General features: G+C 32.8%; 2 protein-coding genes across 4 annotated transcripts; both read left to right on the forward strand.

Annotated features, from left to right (window-relative positions):
• Positions 1–2,557: 2,557 nt before the first annotated feature.
• On the forward strand, positions 2,558–7,358 carry LOC134249839 (protein FAM184A-like). 2 transcript variants are annotated; one of them, XM_062732208.1, is made up of 6 exons: positions 2,558–2,732; positions 3,112–3,256; positions 3,944–4,033; positions 4,606–4,803; positions 5,280–5,412; positions 5,624–7,358. In XM_062732208.1, exons 1-6 carry the CDS (start codon positions 2,653–2,655, stop codon positions 6,571–6,573), a joined length of 1,596 nt encoding a protein of 531 aa, XP_062588192.1. In that variant the 5' UTR covers positions 2,558–2,652; the 3' UTR covers positions 6,574–7,358. The 2 variants fall into 2 exon arrangements, with proteins under 2 accessions (XP_062588192.1, XP_062588193.1); XM_062732209.1 differs by having other exon boundaries at positions 3,947–4,033.
• Positions 7,359–9,589: 2,231 nt separating this feature from the next.
• LOC134249840 (glycerol 3-phosphate dehydrogenase-like) lies at positions 9,590–16,801 on the forward strand. Of its 2 annotated transcripts, XM_062732211.1 has the most exons (8): positions 9,590–9,625; positions 10,126–10,293; positions 10,661–10,814; positions 11,457–11,663; positions 12,290–12,450; positions 13,037–13,155; positions 15,435–15,642; positions 16,375–16,801. In XM_062732211.1, the coding sequence occupies exons 2-8, from the start codon at positions 10,151–10,153 to the stop codon at positions 16,622–16,624; spliced, it is 1,242 nt and encodes a 413-aa protein (XP_062588195.1). In that variant the 5' UTR covers positions 9,590–9,625; positions 10,126–10,150; the 3' UTR covers positions 16,625–16,801. The 2 variants fall into 2 exon arrangements, with proteins under 2 accessions (XP_062588195.1, XP_062588194.1); XM_062732210.1 differs by lacking the exon at positions 9,590–9,625 and having other exon boundaries at positions 10,094–10,293.
• Positions 16,802–18,622: the final 1,821 nt, after the last annotated feature.

An 18,622-nucleotide genomic window follows, 5' to 3' on the forward strand; every position in this document is an offset into this window, starting at 1 on the left:
GTTTATATAATGGAGAGATACCACAAATGTATATATTGGGAATTGAAGTGGGTCGGTCACGTGATCAAATCCTGTGAAGGCCGAAGGCCTTCTCAGAAGATTTGATCACGTAAGACCACTTCAATTCCCATTGAAGTTTATAAACTTGTTATTTATTACTTATATATACATTTGAGACAGACACTTGAATATTTTCGAATATAAATTATAGCACTAACCGTCCGTCGTAGATTTTGAAAAATGACGCAAGGTGTAAATCGGCTTGAATGGCGGTTACGCTTCGAATTCAGCAGGCTAAGGATTTTATTTCTAAGGGAATATCTTGTTAAGGGCTACCTGTGATCAGTAATAGTGAACAAACTGTTGTCTGGGAATATTTCTATTCGTGAAAATTGATAATTGATGCTGAAAAGACACCAGAAACACGTCCGAAGACCGATGATAAAAAGTTGGAGGAATTTCGGTCGCCAGAAAAGGATGCATGATCCGATGGATGGAAACACTTGACAGTGCCAGTTAATTTGCAATCAAGTAGGCTATTTAAGATCAAAAACATTTAACCAACGATATCAATAACTAAAGGCATATTCATGATGTAAACAAAACACGGGGACACTAGCGAAAACTTACTTTGAACTACGACAGCGTCGAGATGTTTGTCAGCTGTTCGTGGCGTGATTGCAATGCTTTGATATTTTCCAACAGATTTACACATTTATCGTGAGTAGAATTTGATGACAAAAATACAGTTTATCATGAAGATTTAACCAGAAGTCTACCAAAAAATAAGGATAAACATTCGAGACTGTACAGCTGAAAAAAGTGACATAAAACTTGTAAACAAAAGCTAGTTTCTATCGGTATATTCTCCATGTATATACAGGTTAAATCGATAGCCATAAACTGTATAAAATACTTGTTAACGTTGTAAATGAAATAATAATTATTTACTTGCATATATTTTGTTCATTTTTTTTATACATGAAATGCAAGAAGAGCAAGTCATTTTATATTTATTTATTATTGCGCCGTGTGATTAGGTCACGTATTGACCTCTGACCTCAGACAAACTTCATACAGAATTGAAGATATTTGTTATCTGTATGTTTATATAATAGAGAGATACCACAAATGTATATATTTAGATATATAGTTTGAAAAATATAGTGACGAATCGTTAACTGTATTTTTAATCTTAGTAAACTAAAGTTTACACCACCACCCCCCCCCCCAAAAAAAAAAACTAGTTTATTAACTTTTAAACTATGTATATCATTTTTTTCTGAATTTGGCATGAAATATCTATAAAATAGATTTCTTTGTGCCCAACTTTATCTCTTCTAGACTCAAGTACAAAAATATTGATCAAATGGGCGAGATCGACTGTATCTAATTAATCAAACAATTTAGGTCGAAAATTCACGTGTTTCTGTAAATATTTTTTTACAATGAACTCGTGCATACCTAAACTAGTATTTTCTAACCTTTACATGTTCTTTGATTCGTATGCATTAAATATTAATTGTATGTGTATGCCAAAAGAAAGTTGTTGGTAATTTCTTCCACATTGACCACAGTTGTAATAAAATCAGACTCCTTATAACATTATGTACTGTAAAGGTAAATAGTCTTTGGAAGAGTGATGAGGAATATTCTTTTCAAAGGCTAGTAACTTATTTATATATTAATTTTTTTTTTCAAATCTGTTTTTTAAACAAAAATCCTATTCATGTCAACAAAATAACACGACTCTCTCTCTCTTCTACTTCTACTTCTTTACTTGTAAGAGGTCACCGACCCATCACTATCTAAATTGGCCAACATTAGGCAATAGAAGAAATATATGTACACTTATAATGTTATTTAAAATTACACACAAATTAGTGGCTATAGATCAAAACCTTTACTTAGTACCCCAGACAACGACCATTACACGTAATACTAGTCCTCTTCACTTTCAGACCTTCAGTACAAACAGATTATTATAAATTTATATACACTAACCTCTCTCTCCCACACTCAGTGGTGGCAGCGGCCTCTCTGGACCAGTTCAGAACTCTGGTCCCAAGCTATGTCCCATAACTCTCATATTTATGAAAACAAGTAGAACAGAATGTAAATACACATTTTTCATGCACAAAAAATTGTTTTTCATTGCATATGGCACATAGTTGTGTTTTATAATTAAAATTTATAGGTCCGTTTGCGCAGGGCCAGCGTATAATCATCAGGATTGATGGAACGCTGTAATATGTAGATGCAGTGACGTATAACAAGGGGGTTATACGTCACTGGTAGATGTAGATGTAGATGCACACAAGTTTGACTCTCTCTCTATCTCTCTTTAAAAAAACGCATTCTGTGTACAAATGTTAGATTTTGTTTTTTAATAAAACATATTGTGTATAAAATAAAGAATTAAAAAAAATAATCAAGTTATATTGTAATTTGTATATTTCGTATACTTAAATGATAAACTTGAATATGATCGTTGAAATCGCAACCATGTACGAACTAATGTTTACTAATCTGGTGGTTCGCCCTTTTATCCGGACCATGAACCAGTAAAAATGTAACTATGCCATTGTTTACAAATGGCGCGCTCCTGTGGTATTTCAGATAACTGAAATTGATGCATGTCACCACGCTAAAATGGGATCTGGTTCGAGTCGATCAAGTCAGGTGCATTCCTTTCAAGTGGAACAAGGAAATAAGGAGGACGAGGATGTTCGGTAAGTCCTCTGTTAGAATACGTGAAAGGATTTTGTCATATGCATGCACTGTGCTGTGCCGCTAAATTAAGAGGATTACAATGTTACTGGATTAACCCATTCATACACCTGGTGTACATTTTAAATTCATTAGTTAATAAGTTATATGACATTGTACTTTTTATCAATGTTTTGGGATAGAAACTGGAGATATGAACACTGATGAATAATAAAATTTAATTGTTTTGAATAAATGGATTGTCAGATTAGTCTCTTTTTCAAAGTAAATCTGCCTATTAATGTATTGAATTATACAACATTGCCTTTTTTACAAAATATATAGTTTTCACTTCTATTGATACATGACGATGTTTATACATGTATGTAAATTTCGTTTTAGGCCCAAAACAGGTAGAGAAACAAAGCGTGTTTGCTCTCTCTCAGCCCAGCAACGTCCATCTGTCCAGATAAAGAGAAGTCAGTCTATGAGCAGTACAACCTCGCCAAGGGTAGCTCCATCTCTACATAAACAAACATCAGAGGAGGTCAGTAGATCAAAAGATTATATTGACATAAACATGTCCATTAAATTCATTTCTTTTATCTTTGACACGATTCATAAAACCTGAGTTATCAACAACCTTGTTATATATGAGAATTCATAAACATTTAACAACCATCTTTAGAAATAAGTGTGACCCTATGCTTTCCAAGGAGCGAAGAGGAATACAAGTCAAGTCTTTAGAAATAAGCTTAGAATTACATGGCTTTAGTTCAAACATTTTTACTGTAATTTATTATTTCATAAGAATTAGACACAAGTTCTACAAACTTATGCCCTCCCCAACATATATTAATTAATCTATTGCTGAAAAAATGATTTGCACTGAAATTTGTGATTTTTAAAATATAGATATGTTAAATTAGTTTTAAAATCACCATAAAAAGTATCCCATTTTGGGTCATTTGATAGCTACTACGAAAATCATTTAACCCCAGAGTGGTAATATTTCAGCATTTCTTACATATTATTTCAAGGATGTTTGATAGGCATGTATTATGAACAAAGAGCTTGTACATGTAATATATCATCTGCAAAGTATGTTCTGAACTTTGAAGCTCAAAAGGATTTTCATTGTACAATCTAAATAGTTCACTTGTCAGTAATATGTATGCACTGCAGAAGTTTACAACTAATTTACAACTAATTTATACTGTTTCTATTTGCCAAGAAGACTTCAAATGATGTTAAAGTTGATACAGATGACAAAGAAAGACAGCTATTTGAAGCTCAAGAAAAGATGACAGTATTACAAAAACAGGCAAGTTTAAGACTTAAACATTTTTAGTTAGTTACCAGATTTTGATTCAATAGAGAGACTAAATGCAGATAATTACATGTATTAGTATTGTTTCCTTAATTAGATTTTATTTTTTATGTCTTCATTTGATCAATCACATGGAAAAAAAATATAATGTATAGAATATACAGTGTATATTGAGATATGTATATTATTGATTAAAAAAAGTATGAAGTGTGGCTTTTGCAAGACAAGTACACATTTAACATAAACAGTTAAAATATGATTTGATATTAATTATTAAAATGACATAGAAATTGAAAAAAGAAACTCTCTCCAAAGGTAGGGCACTATTTTGAAATTATACATCTGAGATCTTTCCCAATTTATATTTTGATTTATAAAATGGTTTATTGACATTAATTTTGTTATATACATGTACTCTCTGATATTGAGTTAAAAGCAAGTTAAACATGTAAGTATATTATTTATTTGTAAATAAACCTTGTTTTTATTTATTCTGTATGTCTCTTTACAATGTTTATAAGTGGACATTGGTTCAACAGATTTATTTTTACACCCAATCATTTCAGCTGACAGAGACAGAGAGTCAGAACCTGGACCTCCAGGAGAGGGTGGAGGTTCTGGAGGAGCGACTTGAGTACCTCAACTCGTGTCACCAGATTCAGGAGGAGCCGGAGGGGTACCAGGAAACCATCAATGCCAAGAACCAGTTTATAGAAAAACTGGAGAAAGAACAGAAACAACAGACACAGGAGTTCAGTAAGACGGTGAGGGATTTAGATACAAGTCATTACAATTTTTCTGCAGATTTAAGCATTTATTTTATGTATTTTCATAATTTATTGCATATTTTAAAAGATTTGAAATGATTAAATATCTTAAGAAAACCATGTCTTTAACTGAAAAGGACTTTGTGGATAATGAAAACCCATACATTTAATTTCTGGGAGAACAAGCAAGAAGAAAAAATCTGCAGTTCTTTTTAAAACTCTTTCAAGTTTTAATACTGTTGTCAATTTAGAAGTTTTATTCAGTATATCTATTTTATACTTCCAGTATAAAATGCAATAAATAAATTGTTCAGAAAATATAGTGTTATTACACCATAATGATTTTTTAAAAGAACGATTTGTTGAGGCAACTTGTTCTATTTAGAGTATCTAATTAGAGTTATTCCCCTTTTATAGGAAAAAAATCATTACACAACAAACAAAAACTCATATGTTTTGTATTTTACAAACAGAGAATTCGCTACAAGAAGAGAATAAAAGCTTTGACCACACAACTGAATGAAGCCAAACAAGAGACCTCAATACAACTGTTTGAACTTAGAGATGAAATCACCAGACTGTTGGAGAAAAACAAAGAACTGGAAGGTGTGTAAAAGACAATACGACTAATACGAATATTTACTCGTACTCTCATTGACCACAATTGGGTTCATGCTTGTCTGCTAAAGTATTTATACTCTGTCACCCTTTCAAGTTCATGTCTATGATTGATTTGGGCAGCTGTATAGGGGCTATCCTTGTACTATGTTCAATAATTAATCATCTTCTATGTTTATCTTTTTTTCTGTTCTATTAGATTCACTTGAAAGAGCTGGACCACAAGAAAAGACTAACACACCTGATGTGGGCAAAATGCAAATTGTGTTAGAACTGTCCAATCAAATCTCAGAACAGACAGAGGAGATCTCGAGGTTAAAGAAGGAAGTGAAAGCGAAGGAATCGATAATTGATCGTCTTGGAGGAACCAAAAAATTGGAGGAAGAATATAGTAAAGACAAAGAGGACCAGAAAAATCTGAAAAAGTTATCACAAGGATTAAGTCAGTTACATAGTGAGAGTGAGGGCTTCAGGGACTCAGAAGAGGATGATAGAGGTGTGTCTGGTGCTAGCCGGGACTCAGGGCTGGGGTCAGCTGGGAAGAATAAGGACAGGCAGAGAGACAAGAGGGGTATCCCTGTACAGTCAGACTCAGACTGGGAGTCAGACGACCTCCCAGATGAACTTGGTCCCTGTAAAATAAAAAGTGCTCCCCCAGAGACTCAGGCCCTGAGAGCAGCCTCCAGACTGGCTGCCATGGAGGGTACTGACTCAGGATACCCCGCCCGACTGGCATCGAGGGAAAGCAATGATTCCAGACTTCCGTCACGCCTCGCCTCAAGGGAAAGCATTGGTTCCAGACTGCCCTCTAGATTAGCTTCCAGAGAGAGCCAGCTCAGTAGTAAGACTTTACTGGAAAATGATGAGGATCACATATCTATTGATGACATGACATCTTATAAAGGGTCTCACAAAATAAGGAAGAAATCCTCATTTACATCTAAAATCAGGCGGGAACATGATACATCCCTCAGAACACCTATCCCTAGTGTAGCATTTGAGGAGGAGAAAAGTACTAATGATATACCAATGTATCCAAGTAGCTCCAGTAAGAGGTATTCTAGAAAGAAAAAGAGCTCATTCTTCCTGACTCAGACAGGAAATTCTCCTGCAGGAAGTGATATCAGTGAGCAAATATCTGTAGGATGATTCCAAAGTGTTTAAGATACTTGTAGAATGAGACATTGATATTTACAGATATCTTCAGGATGAGATCTTGGTATTTACAGATATATGTAGGATGTGACCTCAGCGTTTACAGATATCTGAAGGATGAGACCGCATTCATTACAGATATCTGTAGGATGTGACCTCAGTGTTTACAGATATCTGTAGGATGAGACCTCAATGTTTACAGATATCTGTAGGATATGACCTCAGCGTTTACAGATATCTGAAGGATGAGACCGCATTCATTACAGATATCTGTAGGATGTGACCTCAATGTTTACAGATATCTGTAGGATGGGGTCTAAGTATTAACAGATATCTGTAGAATAAGATCTTAATGTTTACACATATCTGAGAATGAAACTCTTGTGTTATCAGATACATGTTTCTGTATGTTGAGCCTTTCCTTTTTACAGATATGTATGGGATGAGATCTTGCTGTGTACATTTATCTGCAGACCTTGGTGTTTTTATATATACATATAGAATTTATTAACCAAAGAAACTTGGTAAATATGAAAGTATACAGGATAATATTATTTCATGTTATTTCATTTACAAATGTCAGTTCTAGTCAGTATTCTATTTCAATTCTGTCAGCCAAAATATCCAATACAGCTTTTCTTATTAATGAAAAATTGATATTGCTAAGGCAACTACAATTACACAAGTGTACATACAGATGTATGTATTTTCTTATCAATATCAAAGTGAAATGTATAAGTAATATTCATTTCCAGTACCAGTATTTTATGTAAAATGATCTCATATTGCATATTTTTTAAAAAAAATATTAAATATACTTTAGATGAGAGCTTGTATAGTTAGTCCATGTAACTTTTTTACAATGAAAAAAATGACTATGCAATTAGCAAACTCTCTTGAAAGCGTCATAATTACTAGTATCCCTTCTGTTAGTTAAACACTGTTCAAATATGTAATGTTGTGGTTGATATAAACGAACATTTTATTCTCTTCATCAATTAAGAGACTAATTTTGTTAACTCTTGAAGACGGTTGATACAGAAATGTAGCGTTTGAGCCCTGCTTTATTTAAGACTAACTCAATGAGGTGTGTGATGATGTGTGTTGTAAAATATCATTGAAGAAATATTTATACAGAACTATTGTTTTTGTTTACAGAATTTCATTGTTTTAATAATAAATTATTATTTCATATTCCCTGAGATAAGATTTACTCTTGTGTATCTTTGTGGCATAATTACATTAAGCATGAAACCAATGGTAGAACCACTTCAAATAATATGGTTATTAACACGCAGGCACAGTTTGTGTTATAGGTTTTTGTATTAAAAAAAATTACCTCCATCTAACATTTCTTGAATATGTTGAAAAAATAGTGCTATATAGGAGAGAAACAAAGAAAACAGAAGTCTTAGTTGACCAGCAGAGAAGTGCGCTCACTCATAATTCATATCATTTCAGCTTTTCCCCTTTATATAAAATTTATGGCTCACACTCTTTATGTTCTTAAATCCTTCCTTATGTATAAAATTGCCGCACGACTCTGAAGATTACTGAAAAAAATAATCCGTAATTTTTCAAGTTGTACTTTGATTTTTAATTAGCGAAAATGTTTATGAGAGGGTATATTAAAATCATCTCTCTCGTGTTATTGCGAGGAAAAGATCGCTGCTATGGTTTCAACTTTAAAAACAAAAGGCCCCAAACAACCACGATTTCAAATCATCAATATTCAATTAATATATCGAAGGAAATACTTTACTAACAATAGGGTTTTAGTTGTAAAAGTAACAACCATAAATAATACTACTTGGCCTTAAGGATGTCCGCTGGTCTCTAAGGAAGGATGCCTATATGAAGCTTGAAATTGAAATCTTTTCATGTTTACAACACTTTTCATGTTATGCAGCTCAATGTGTTTCAAGATTCTTTGAATTCTTAGAAACGGATTTATAAAAAAAAGTTGACATTTGTACCCCATAGAAGTATTTGAAAATTACACATTGAACGAAATAACATTTCTTTAATCTAGCCCATGCTTCTTATGATAGAAGTGATTTATGGTGTTTTGCAATGATAGGACTTGATCAAATAACTTTATACACTATACATTATAAAATAAATGAAGTAAACAGAAGACATAAAGTAATGTTTAAGTATAAAGATCTACAATTTTCTTCCTTTAGTTACTACAGTATGTTTTTATTTGCATTTCCCGATAAGTTTTTTGAGATTTACATATTTTCCCTATAAAATATGATAAACTTGAATGATTAAGTTCGAAGAATTTCCTTGGGTAAATACATGTACCCATACTTTGAAAATTCAGATACATTTTTGTGAGCATTTTTAATCATTGAAGGCCTGATTTTCGGAATTAGAGGACCGGACTACCTTAATTAAATACTTGTAGATGCAATGTGCAATCAGGTAAAAATCTATGAAATGACTATAGACTTCAGGCACGTAGTAAGGGGGGGCCTGGCCCCCCACTTTTTCTCCCGACATTACTTTTACTATAGGAAATGTATACTGAAAGGAAGGTTGCCCCCCCCCCCCCACATTTCAGCACAGTGTAGTGTTATAAAGAAAATTTACCCCAATAAGTTTGAATTGAAAGATAGTTGGTCTTGAAAAAAGTTACCCCCCCCCCCCCCCCCCCCCCCCCCCCCCCCCCCCCCCCCCCCCCCCCCCCCCCCCCCCCCCCCCCCACACACACACACACACACACGCGAAATAGGATTTTCGACTTTGGGCAACTTTTAATATTTCGTTTTTTTTTTTTTTTTTTTGCTTGTCAACTTTTTCAGGTAAGTAAAAAAAAAATTTCTCAGGTTGGCCCCCCCCCCCACTTTCAAAACGATGCTACGTGCCTGGACTTTCACTTTGATAAGTTTTTGGTAAGAGCAGAAAGACTGTATATAGAAGAAACAAGATATTCTGTGGATAAAGAAAAAAATACATGTGAAATTCACAACTATTTTCTTAATAGAGTGGCCTCCCTTTTTATGTTTATCTCTATAAATAGTTCCACCCACACTGACAGGTCAGATCTAAATTTTTTCTTTGTTTTTTACGAAGTTTTAAGGTGAATGCAGTTAAGGAACAGCTGCAAGCCAGGATTGTAATCATTATCAGTTGTGTACTTTTGTCTATCTTAAAGATAATCTTTCATTTCTTGTTTTTTTTTAAGAATCAATGACTTTATATATTTATATAATGGTTTGTAAAAGCCGAAACAGTACCAAGGTTTTGATCTTTTGAAAATTCCGAACAATAAAATTCCTCGAATGTCTTTCGAAAATGAACATTATATTTTTCGGAGGGTTTACACTAACCACTAAATTAACTCTTGTTAAAAAGTAGTTATAATTTTTTTTTTAAATTTAAATATTCAAGAAAAATCGGGTGTAGGGTGCAACCAAATCCTTCAATGTTAACGTTCAAACTGAGATGATATATTTCATTTCTTTCTTTTTTAACCATTATCTGATTTATATTCAAACAAAAAAAATTCAATAAAAGTAAAATTCTCCGTCACTGTAGCTCTGACAACATATGGTGAGATCGAATGGCTGGGGTGTTCGATGTGATCATTGTCGGAGGCGGCGTCGTGGGATGCGCCGTTATCTGGGATATGACGTCACACGGTTACAAATGTCTTCTGCTGGAGAAAAATGAAAACTTGGTGTCTGAAGCAAGCTCGGGAAATAGGTAAATTGAATTTCCATGATTGATAGAAATTTTAAAGCTAAATTTAGTTGTTTTCCTTGTGATATCATCTTAAATTTTATTTTCAGTTATCATGTATTTCTCAACATTGAAAAAAAAATAAAAGTGAAATTTTTATCAGAGAGAGTTAATCGGAGGAAAAATCTCAAACAATCGCTTTTCTATTTACTTAATGTCATGCTGTTTCGATTCAAATAATTGTACCATCACAACTTCAATAAATTCAAATTGTAAGATATCAGATTAAAATGGAATAAAAATTTTCAAATTAACAGTAGGAATAATAAATGTCACGTGTCTATAAAAGCCAAGTTTGTTTTTAATTTGACCCTTTTTACCCCTTTGATAGCGGGATGCTCCACACCGGGTTTGATTCCTCTCCCAACAGTCTGGAGATTCAGTGTATACAACACTCGTTTCCCCGAATGTTTGATTTATTAAAAGGACTTGGACTGCCATACGAAAAAAATGGGGCAACTATGGTAGCTTGGACACAAGAACAGGTTAATAAAAAACACAATTTTTAGTGTCTCTAACCTACAATATATATATTAACAATTTTTAGTATCTCTAACCTACAATATATATATTAACTGTCATAGTACCTTTCATTCATAAAAGGCCCCTGGTCCATAACACTCTACTGAATCACGATTGCACTGCTGCTCTTCATCGGCAGGCTGTTTTGTATATTTCAATATCACAGATACCTGACGTTACTTATTTTTGTTTTGGGTGCGGGTTATGTATAGAAAAATAATTAATGCAAGATGCCTGTGTCCTATTACGTAAAAATTTGTTCTTTTTTTGTGGCCCAACCTATACCCGGTGTCTCGATTTGCACGAACTTGAATATCTTTTATCCGATGATTGATACAACGATCCCATTGAATGTGGCTTATCATGGCCTTGTTGTTCTATGGATAATAATTTTTTAAGTTTTTTTCTTATGAATTCCTACCTGTATGTAAACTTTGTTCATCCATTGAGCGCCACTCCATCCATGAAACATGACAGAAAAAAGGGAGCTAATAATTTTACTTGTAAAATTCTTTTGTGTGATTACATTATATGCATCATTAGAATCCTAATATTAACTTCCCATTATTCTTCGAAATATTAATAAGTTGTAAGATGTTTTAAAGGTGTCAAGGTTACCCATCATCACTGAGAGGTCAAGGGCAGCAGGGATTTCCTCCACTACAGAGATAAGTCTGTCTGAACTGTACAGGAGGGAGCCCGGGCTCAGCAGACACGCCCAGGGGGCACTGTGGATCCCCGATGAGACCGTGGTGGACCCGTGGCTGACGGCCATCTCTATGGCACACGATGCCAGGAGAAAGGGAGCTATGGTAAAGTTTTGTAACTTGCAGTCAGTAGTGTCAAATCACTCTCATTTGGGTTTTAGAGGAAAGACTGGACGATTTTTGTAACTCAATTCATAAGTGCACAGAAATAATTTAAACGGTTCTGAAATTTGTATACTGTTTATTGCTTTCCTTAATTTACAGGCTCATATGCCTTCTAATGTTACTTGAAATTATATTTTTTTTTAAAGTAATCTAGCGTCATTTAGCTAAACTGTTCGTTTTGCATGGTGATCTTTATGCAACGGATTCTGTTGATAGTCTTTTCCCGCAAAATTAATACATCTGAAGTAAGTTTTGCATTAATTTTTTTTCTACCCTTGAAACATGAGTTCATAAAAAAGCAATTTGAGAGGAATGGTTTAAATATTTTTTCTCAACTGATTTTCAGAGTGTCCTACATATGAAGATTTTATTTGCAAAAGTATAAAGTTAAATCTAGAGAAATTTTTGAGCGCAATCTTGAGCACAACCAAAAAAAAAAAAAAAAAAAAAAGGCGAAAAAAACCCTGATAGGCAAAGAGAATTCTTTGAAATCTTTTAAACAAAGGTATAAAAATTGAAATCTGCAATAAACCACATGTGATAAGTATTAATATCTTTGTCCGAAGGTCAAAACTGACACTATGGTACAAAGCATATGTAGAGCAGATCATAACCAACAAGTGCACGTGATGACGTCACGTGGTCAGTTTACAGGGCGTGTCGTCATTAACTGTGGTGGTCTCTATGGTGATATCGTGGACAAACTGGCAGGGCTGCAACATTTCAGGTACAAAGCAATAAAATATCTTGGAGTTCTGTTTATCAAGTCACAAGTTATGAAATTTTTTTTAGAAACCAATGAAATGAAATGAAAGATCTTATCGTACAAAGTTTATATCATTTGTGTCGCCGCAGGCTGTCAAATGCCTTAGAAGTTACATATATAGTCTGGTTAACAACTTGTAATTTCTCACATGCAGTTAGACATGCACAATATTTATTGATAAAGTAATTTCATATTCTTAACAGGTAAATGTGAAACTTTGATTTTCTAATCGCGGAGAAGATAAGGCAACAGTTATGCATTAAGTTATGTTCTTGATTAAAAAATGATTTTTCTAAAGTAAAAAAGTTCAATAGTCTAACAGGTTAAACTTTTTCTCTCAAAATAATTATATACTATGAAAAATATGTTGTTTTATACATGTAACATTAAATAAATAACTGTACAGTGTACACGACTAAAAAGTAAAAATAAAATGTTTGTCTACAAGAAATTAAAGATATTTAATTTTGTAACATTGTTAATATTTACAACTCAGTTGTAAATATTAACAATGTTATAAAATCAAATATTCATATGCTTTTTTCAGCATAGTTCCAAAGAAAGGACAATATGCAGTTTATCCAAAGACTGCAAAACACTTGATCAATTCTAGTATTTTACCAATTCCAACAGACAGAGGGAAAGGTGAAATTATTTTTAAAACAGGTATATAAACAATTTTTAATTAAATTAATTTAAGCTCAAAGGTACAAAGTTGTGCCAAAAGTGAAGATAATTTTTTCTCTACATACTAGTATTTCATTGACATCAAAATTTCTTGACATATTTTACCACAAATCAAGACATTGTTTTATTTGATAAATAACAACACCTTCTATCTTTTCAGCATCGATATTTTCAAATATTGTAATTTTAGTGCAACATGAAAATTTAAGTCACATACTCACAATGAATTATATAGTCAACATTGATCTTGAATTTTAGAACTGGATGTAAACGATGGACTTTTCTAAAAGCTAAATATGTAATGATGTTTTAGAAAGAGATAACTAAACATTTTCTTGTTTAAGTACTTCAATAAATAATGAAATTGGGAAAAATTTACCATTTGCCAGTGATTTTACAAAATGTTGTTTTCAATTAAAATGTATACAGAAAAAAAATAGAATTATCTTCAGTTTTGGCACAGATCTTACGCCATAAAACCATCCCAAGCAATATATATGAGTCGACTTTATATATCCCAGAGAGCTTGAAATAAAAAATACCACTGAGTCCGACACATCTGTTTTATATTTGGATATTCTACTAGTAAAAAGAGACTTTAATATAACTTAATGATAAGTTTTTTGGTAAACGTGATGGCTTCTTGTTTTCAACTTTCCTTACTTTGGTAGCAATAAACTCTTACTAGCTGCATATGGGGTTTATGTCTCTCAGTTGACTTGATACGCAAAGGCATACTCTACGTACAAACAATCTCTTAAGTAAGGAAAGCCATTGACAAACAAGTTTAATGAAACAAAAATATCAATAGTCTCGTTAAAGTTATCATTTCGTAAGTTCTATGGTCGATACAATAACGTTGTCAAAAAATACAATCCATCAATAAGTCAAATGCTAATAAGCATTTTTCATACTAGCTGTTCAGCAATTATTTACATACTGAAAAGTCTAACGATATATCCGTTTTCCATATCATGACAAGGAGCACATGGCAGGTGTGCCCGGTAAGCAGGGGATGCTCACTCCTTATGGTACCGATCCACTTCTGATTTTTTAGAGGTCTGTGTTTCGCTCTGCTCCTAATTTGTATTGTTTGAATAGACCTCTTAGGTAGAATATTATATGTACTTATCCACAGGTTGTGAGTGGGATAGCTCTTTTATCAAACCCGTGACAGGGAACTATTCCCCGAGGGCTTGCCCGAGGGGAATAGTTCCTGTCAAGGGTTTGATAAAAGAGCTATCCCATTCACAACCAGTGGATAAGCGTTTTATTATACTGATGTAAATCATAATTTCTGAGGATTGAATTATTTGGAGTAGGGGCCTAAGATAATACTGCAAGAATGTGCTGAAATCCTGATGACGTTACAATGCTACTGAAGTCATTCTGACATCATCTGTCTATAGACTTATCGCTGGAAATCAAAATTGGCGGCAAAAATTGCATGAAAATTTTGCTATAGAAATACAAAAATATACTTTTCTTCATTTAAATAATTAAAAAAAATATGGAGATACCAGCTAATGCTTAAACTTACTATATCAATTTGTTAGTTAACCGTGACATTATCAAAGCCATTCTTATAAAGAGGCTAATAAATTAAAATAATTTTATATCAGTTAGGAGTTTATTTATGCCCTGTTCACACGACGAGTTTAATTCGCAGTAAATTAATGCGAAGTAAACTAATGCGAATCAAATTAATGCGAATTAAATTGCGTTCACACGACAGCTAATGCGAAGTAAACTAATGCGAATTAAAAATTTTCTTCTGCAGTCAGGCGTCAGTAAGTCTATTATGACGTCATTTGTAAATCACGTCATGTATGCAGAGCCATCCTTTGATACATCATATAGTGGCTACAGGTATTCATTGATTTTAGTGATAAACATACTTTTCCTCAATTTTTGAACCAAATATAGCACAAATACCTATATATAATTACCAGCACGTGTCCTGTGACTTAATTCTGGTCTTACGCATGCGTCAAAATTTAATTCGAATTAGCTTCGCTTAGCGTTCACACGGAGCTAATGCGAAGTAATTTAATGCGCAGTAAATTAATTCGAATTAAACTAATTCGCATTAAATTCTCCGTGTGAACGCTAAGCGAAGCTAATTCGCAGTAACTTTACGTTTAATTCGAATTAAACTCTCCGTGTGAACAGGGCATTATATGATTAGAATTTGCTTAATTTTATTGATACTTTTGTTTTAAAACACTTTTTTTATCCATGGGATTTCAATTTGTCAGTTTACGGTAATGTCATTGTCGGACCAACGTTTGAGGAGACAGTCAACAAAAGGCGCCCAGGGAGTGATTCGAACACGATCCAGCGCCTAATACGGTATGGGGAGTCCCGTGTGAATGGATTAAGAGGGCGCCCCATAGTGAACACTTACACGGGTGTTCGACCTGCGACAGAAATAAAGGACTACCATATTGATTCTTATCCAGAAAGGTATAAGATTTTTAAAAAATCTCATCTATTAGATATAATATCTATCCTGGAATTCCATTTTGATCAGTAATATACATGTATTTATAATTGTAACAAATATATATATAAATCTTATTTTTATTTTGCCTTATTTTATGTTTTCGGATTTTTGGGGAAATTGTTTAAATTGTGTTCAATTTCCACAATATATAAGAATGCAAAATAACTTATATGTAGAAAATATTTGTACCTGCAATTCATTCATAAATACACCGAGGTGACCCTTAATATTCAGGTTATCAGAATAATTCCTAATTATTCTGTACTTTGTGGCATCAGACACTTGGTTAATTGTAATTTATTAAATACAACACTTTATTCATTAATTCCGTCTATTTCATCATTCGTGAACATTTCAAGATTCAATTGATAAGACCAGAGGTCGTCTTTGATGTACATTCATACTGATTTTGGTCCCGTTCTGTTTTCTTTTATTCTTCTATTTAAGTCCCAAAATAAAACAATGTTTCAAAAGTAAATGGTTTTGAAAAAAATTCATATGTGCTGTACATATATTTTCTATCATAAATACATGCATTTATAAAGACAAGTTTGACTTCTTCAGTCGCCTTACATGATTCCGTTCCTATAAAATATGCATACCAGTATCATGACTTATTTTACAGTACTTTTTTTGCTGACCTAGCTGTGGTAGCCGAATTATTAATTTTTAATTAAAATGCCCTGTTTCAGGGGCTGGATAACCGTGGGAGGGATTCGGTCCACTGGATTGTCAGGAAGTATTGGGATTGGCGACAAAGTCAGAAAACTTGTTCTCGGTCAGCACAATGTAGAGCCATCTCGAGCTAAAATGGTCGAATTAAAAAAGATGGCCGTCAAGTTCTTACCGCCAAGTCACGCTATGGTTGATGACGTCATATATACAGTAACACATCCTATCACTCTGTGTAGAATGGATTTATCAATGGAATCCCGTCTATAATTACGACAGTCTGAATTTTGTTAGTTTTCTTTTAATAATAATTGAAGTGGAGGGAAGAAATTAAAGGTAAAAGAAAAGAAATATGGTTCTTGTGCTCCCAGTAAGTGATCCTCCAATTTTGCATACCGACATGCATTTTGTTAAAATATATATTCATGGGTTTTGCGTCGCATTATCATTGGATAATACAGTAAAGGGACATATCCCATCACACGGTCATGTATATAAAGTATATGATATAGTTTTATATGCTAATGTAGAAATATTCATTGGGGACTTAATTTCGTTTAATTTGTTATTAAAAATTAGCAAAGAAATTATAAGTCCCGCATGAAACTTGTATATGACTATAATCAAATAGAGTTACTTGTTAAACGTTCACAAAGCGTTTAAGGATGACAAAACAATGAAAAAAAGTTAAATCTGAAATTTGTCTTTGATATGATAAGATTTTTAAGGGACATTAACAGGTAGTTGAAGTTTACAACATTAAAGAAGAATATGAAAACTATAATCAATAAAGAAATGCAACACATCGGTATATCAGATTATTTTTATAGACTGAGACGTTGGAAATATAATTAAATTCATGTTTCAAAAAAAAAATAATGAATATCAACATGTTTAATTAATAAGTCAAATCAATGTCAGTGAATTTATCACATCAACAAAAAGGTAAGCATTAAAAAAGAACAGATCTTACAAATGGTGTTTCATTAAATATTGTGAAGAGAGTCGTTGTCAATAAGTAAAATTATGATTTTAAAATCTAAAATCTGAATCTTAGTTTGCATTTTAAAACTGAAACTTTTTAAAAATAAAAAGAAGAAATTCTTTTTTTAAAGAAATTGTTAATGACCGTTTTAATTTGTTTTCAACGATTCAAGAAAGTAAACATGATACTATACGTGTATTAATTCTTACATTGTGGGCAACATACGAGCTAAGTATTTTAAACTGTTTAATTCATCAGCCTTTACCAAAAAAGTACAGAATGTACATTCAAGCAACAGAACTATATCAGAGGAGAAAAAAAATTATAACAACAGAAAAGAAACCTGCATGAAAATCTACATACATACATGTAGAAATGCTGAGGAAAATAAATTCAACGTAATATATTTTTCTAAACAAAATAAAAACGAAATGTTTCATGTATTCCTTATTTGCATAAAACTGAAACGGTAACACTTTTCTTAGTTGAATCAATGTTTAAAATGATTGCTAAAATCTTTTGATTTCGCTTAAGGATAAATAAGATAAACTTTTACCAGAAATCAGCAATATAAAGACAACGAACAGTATCCAGTCTCGAATGTTTATGGAAATGGTACAAATCTTGAGCAAAGTAAACGCGGACCTCTGAAAACATAAAAAGTAAGATCAGGTGCCATGAAGGAGTTTATCTTAAATAATATCTGTCACTGTCAGAGTTAGGTTAAACGTCTTCTCTTGAGATTCACAAGGCCGCTGCATATATACCGCCTTTCTGTTGTGCTAAGTTGATGGGAACCATTGGCAATACCTTGGATTGGATAGCAAGGTGAACTGCAATGCAGAACAAGTGCCTCCGTTAAGGACAATACACCTGCAGCATCAGACACATTGAGCCGGTCTTGAACCAGCAACCATTATGTTATTTACCAAACACCAATGACCACTGAATCATGTGCTTCAGTATTTGGGTTAATGTGGTATTTATGTAAGATTTTGTGAAAATGTCATAAAATTTGTGCAAAAAGTATTGGTTTATGTAGAAATCTCACAAAGCTGCATATTCATTTATTATATCACTTCTATTCAAAATCGAACAAGAAAATATTTAATCCAACATCAATTTTTTAGTGATATTTATTCCTCAAGTTTTAAAAGATCGTAAATTATATACAAAAATTTAATAATAAAAAGTTAATGATAAAAAATGTTTTTTCCTAAATAGTTTCTCTTCAGAAGTTTTTATGGTCATAAAATACCAGTAGTCAAACAATTGCAAAATGC

The sequence above is a fragment of the Saccostrea cucullata genome, unplaced genomic scaffold (assembly GCF_032062105.1).
Source record: "Saccostrea cucullata isolate Sc308-1 unplaced genomic scaffold, CSIRO_AGI_Scuc_v1 ctg160, whole genome shotgun sequence".
NCBI lineage: Eukaryota > Metazoa > Mollusca > Bivalvia > Ostreida > Ostreidae > Saccostrea > Saccostrea cuccullata.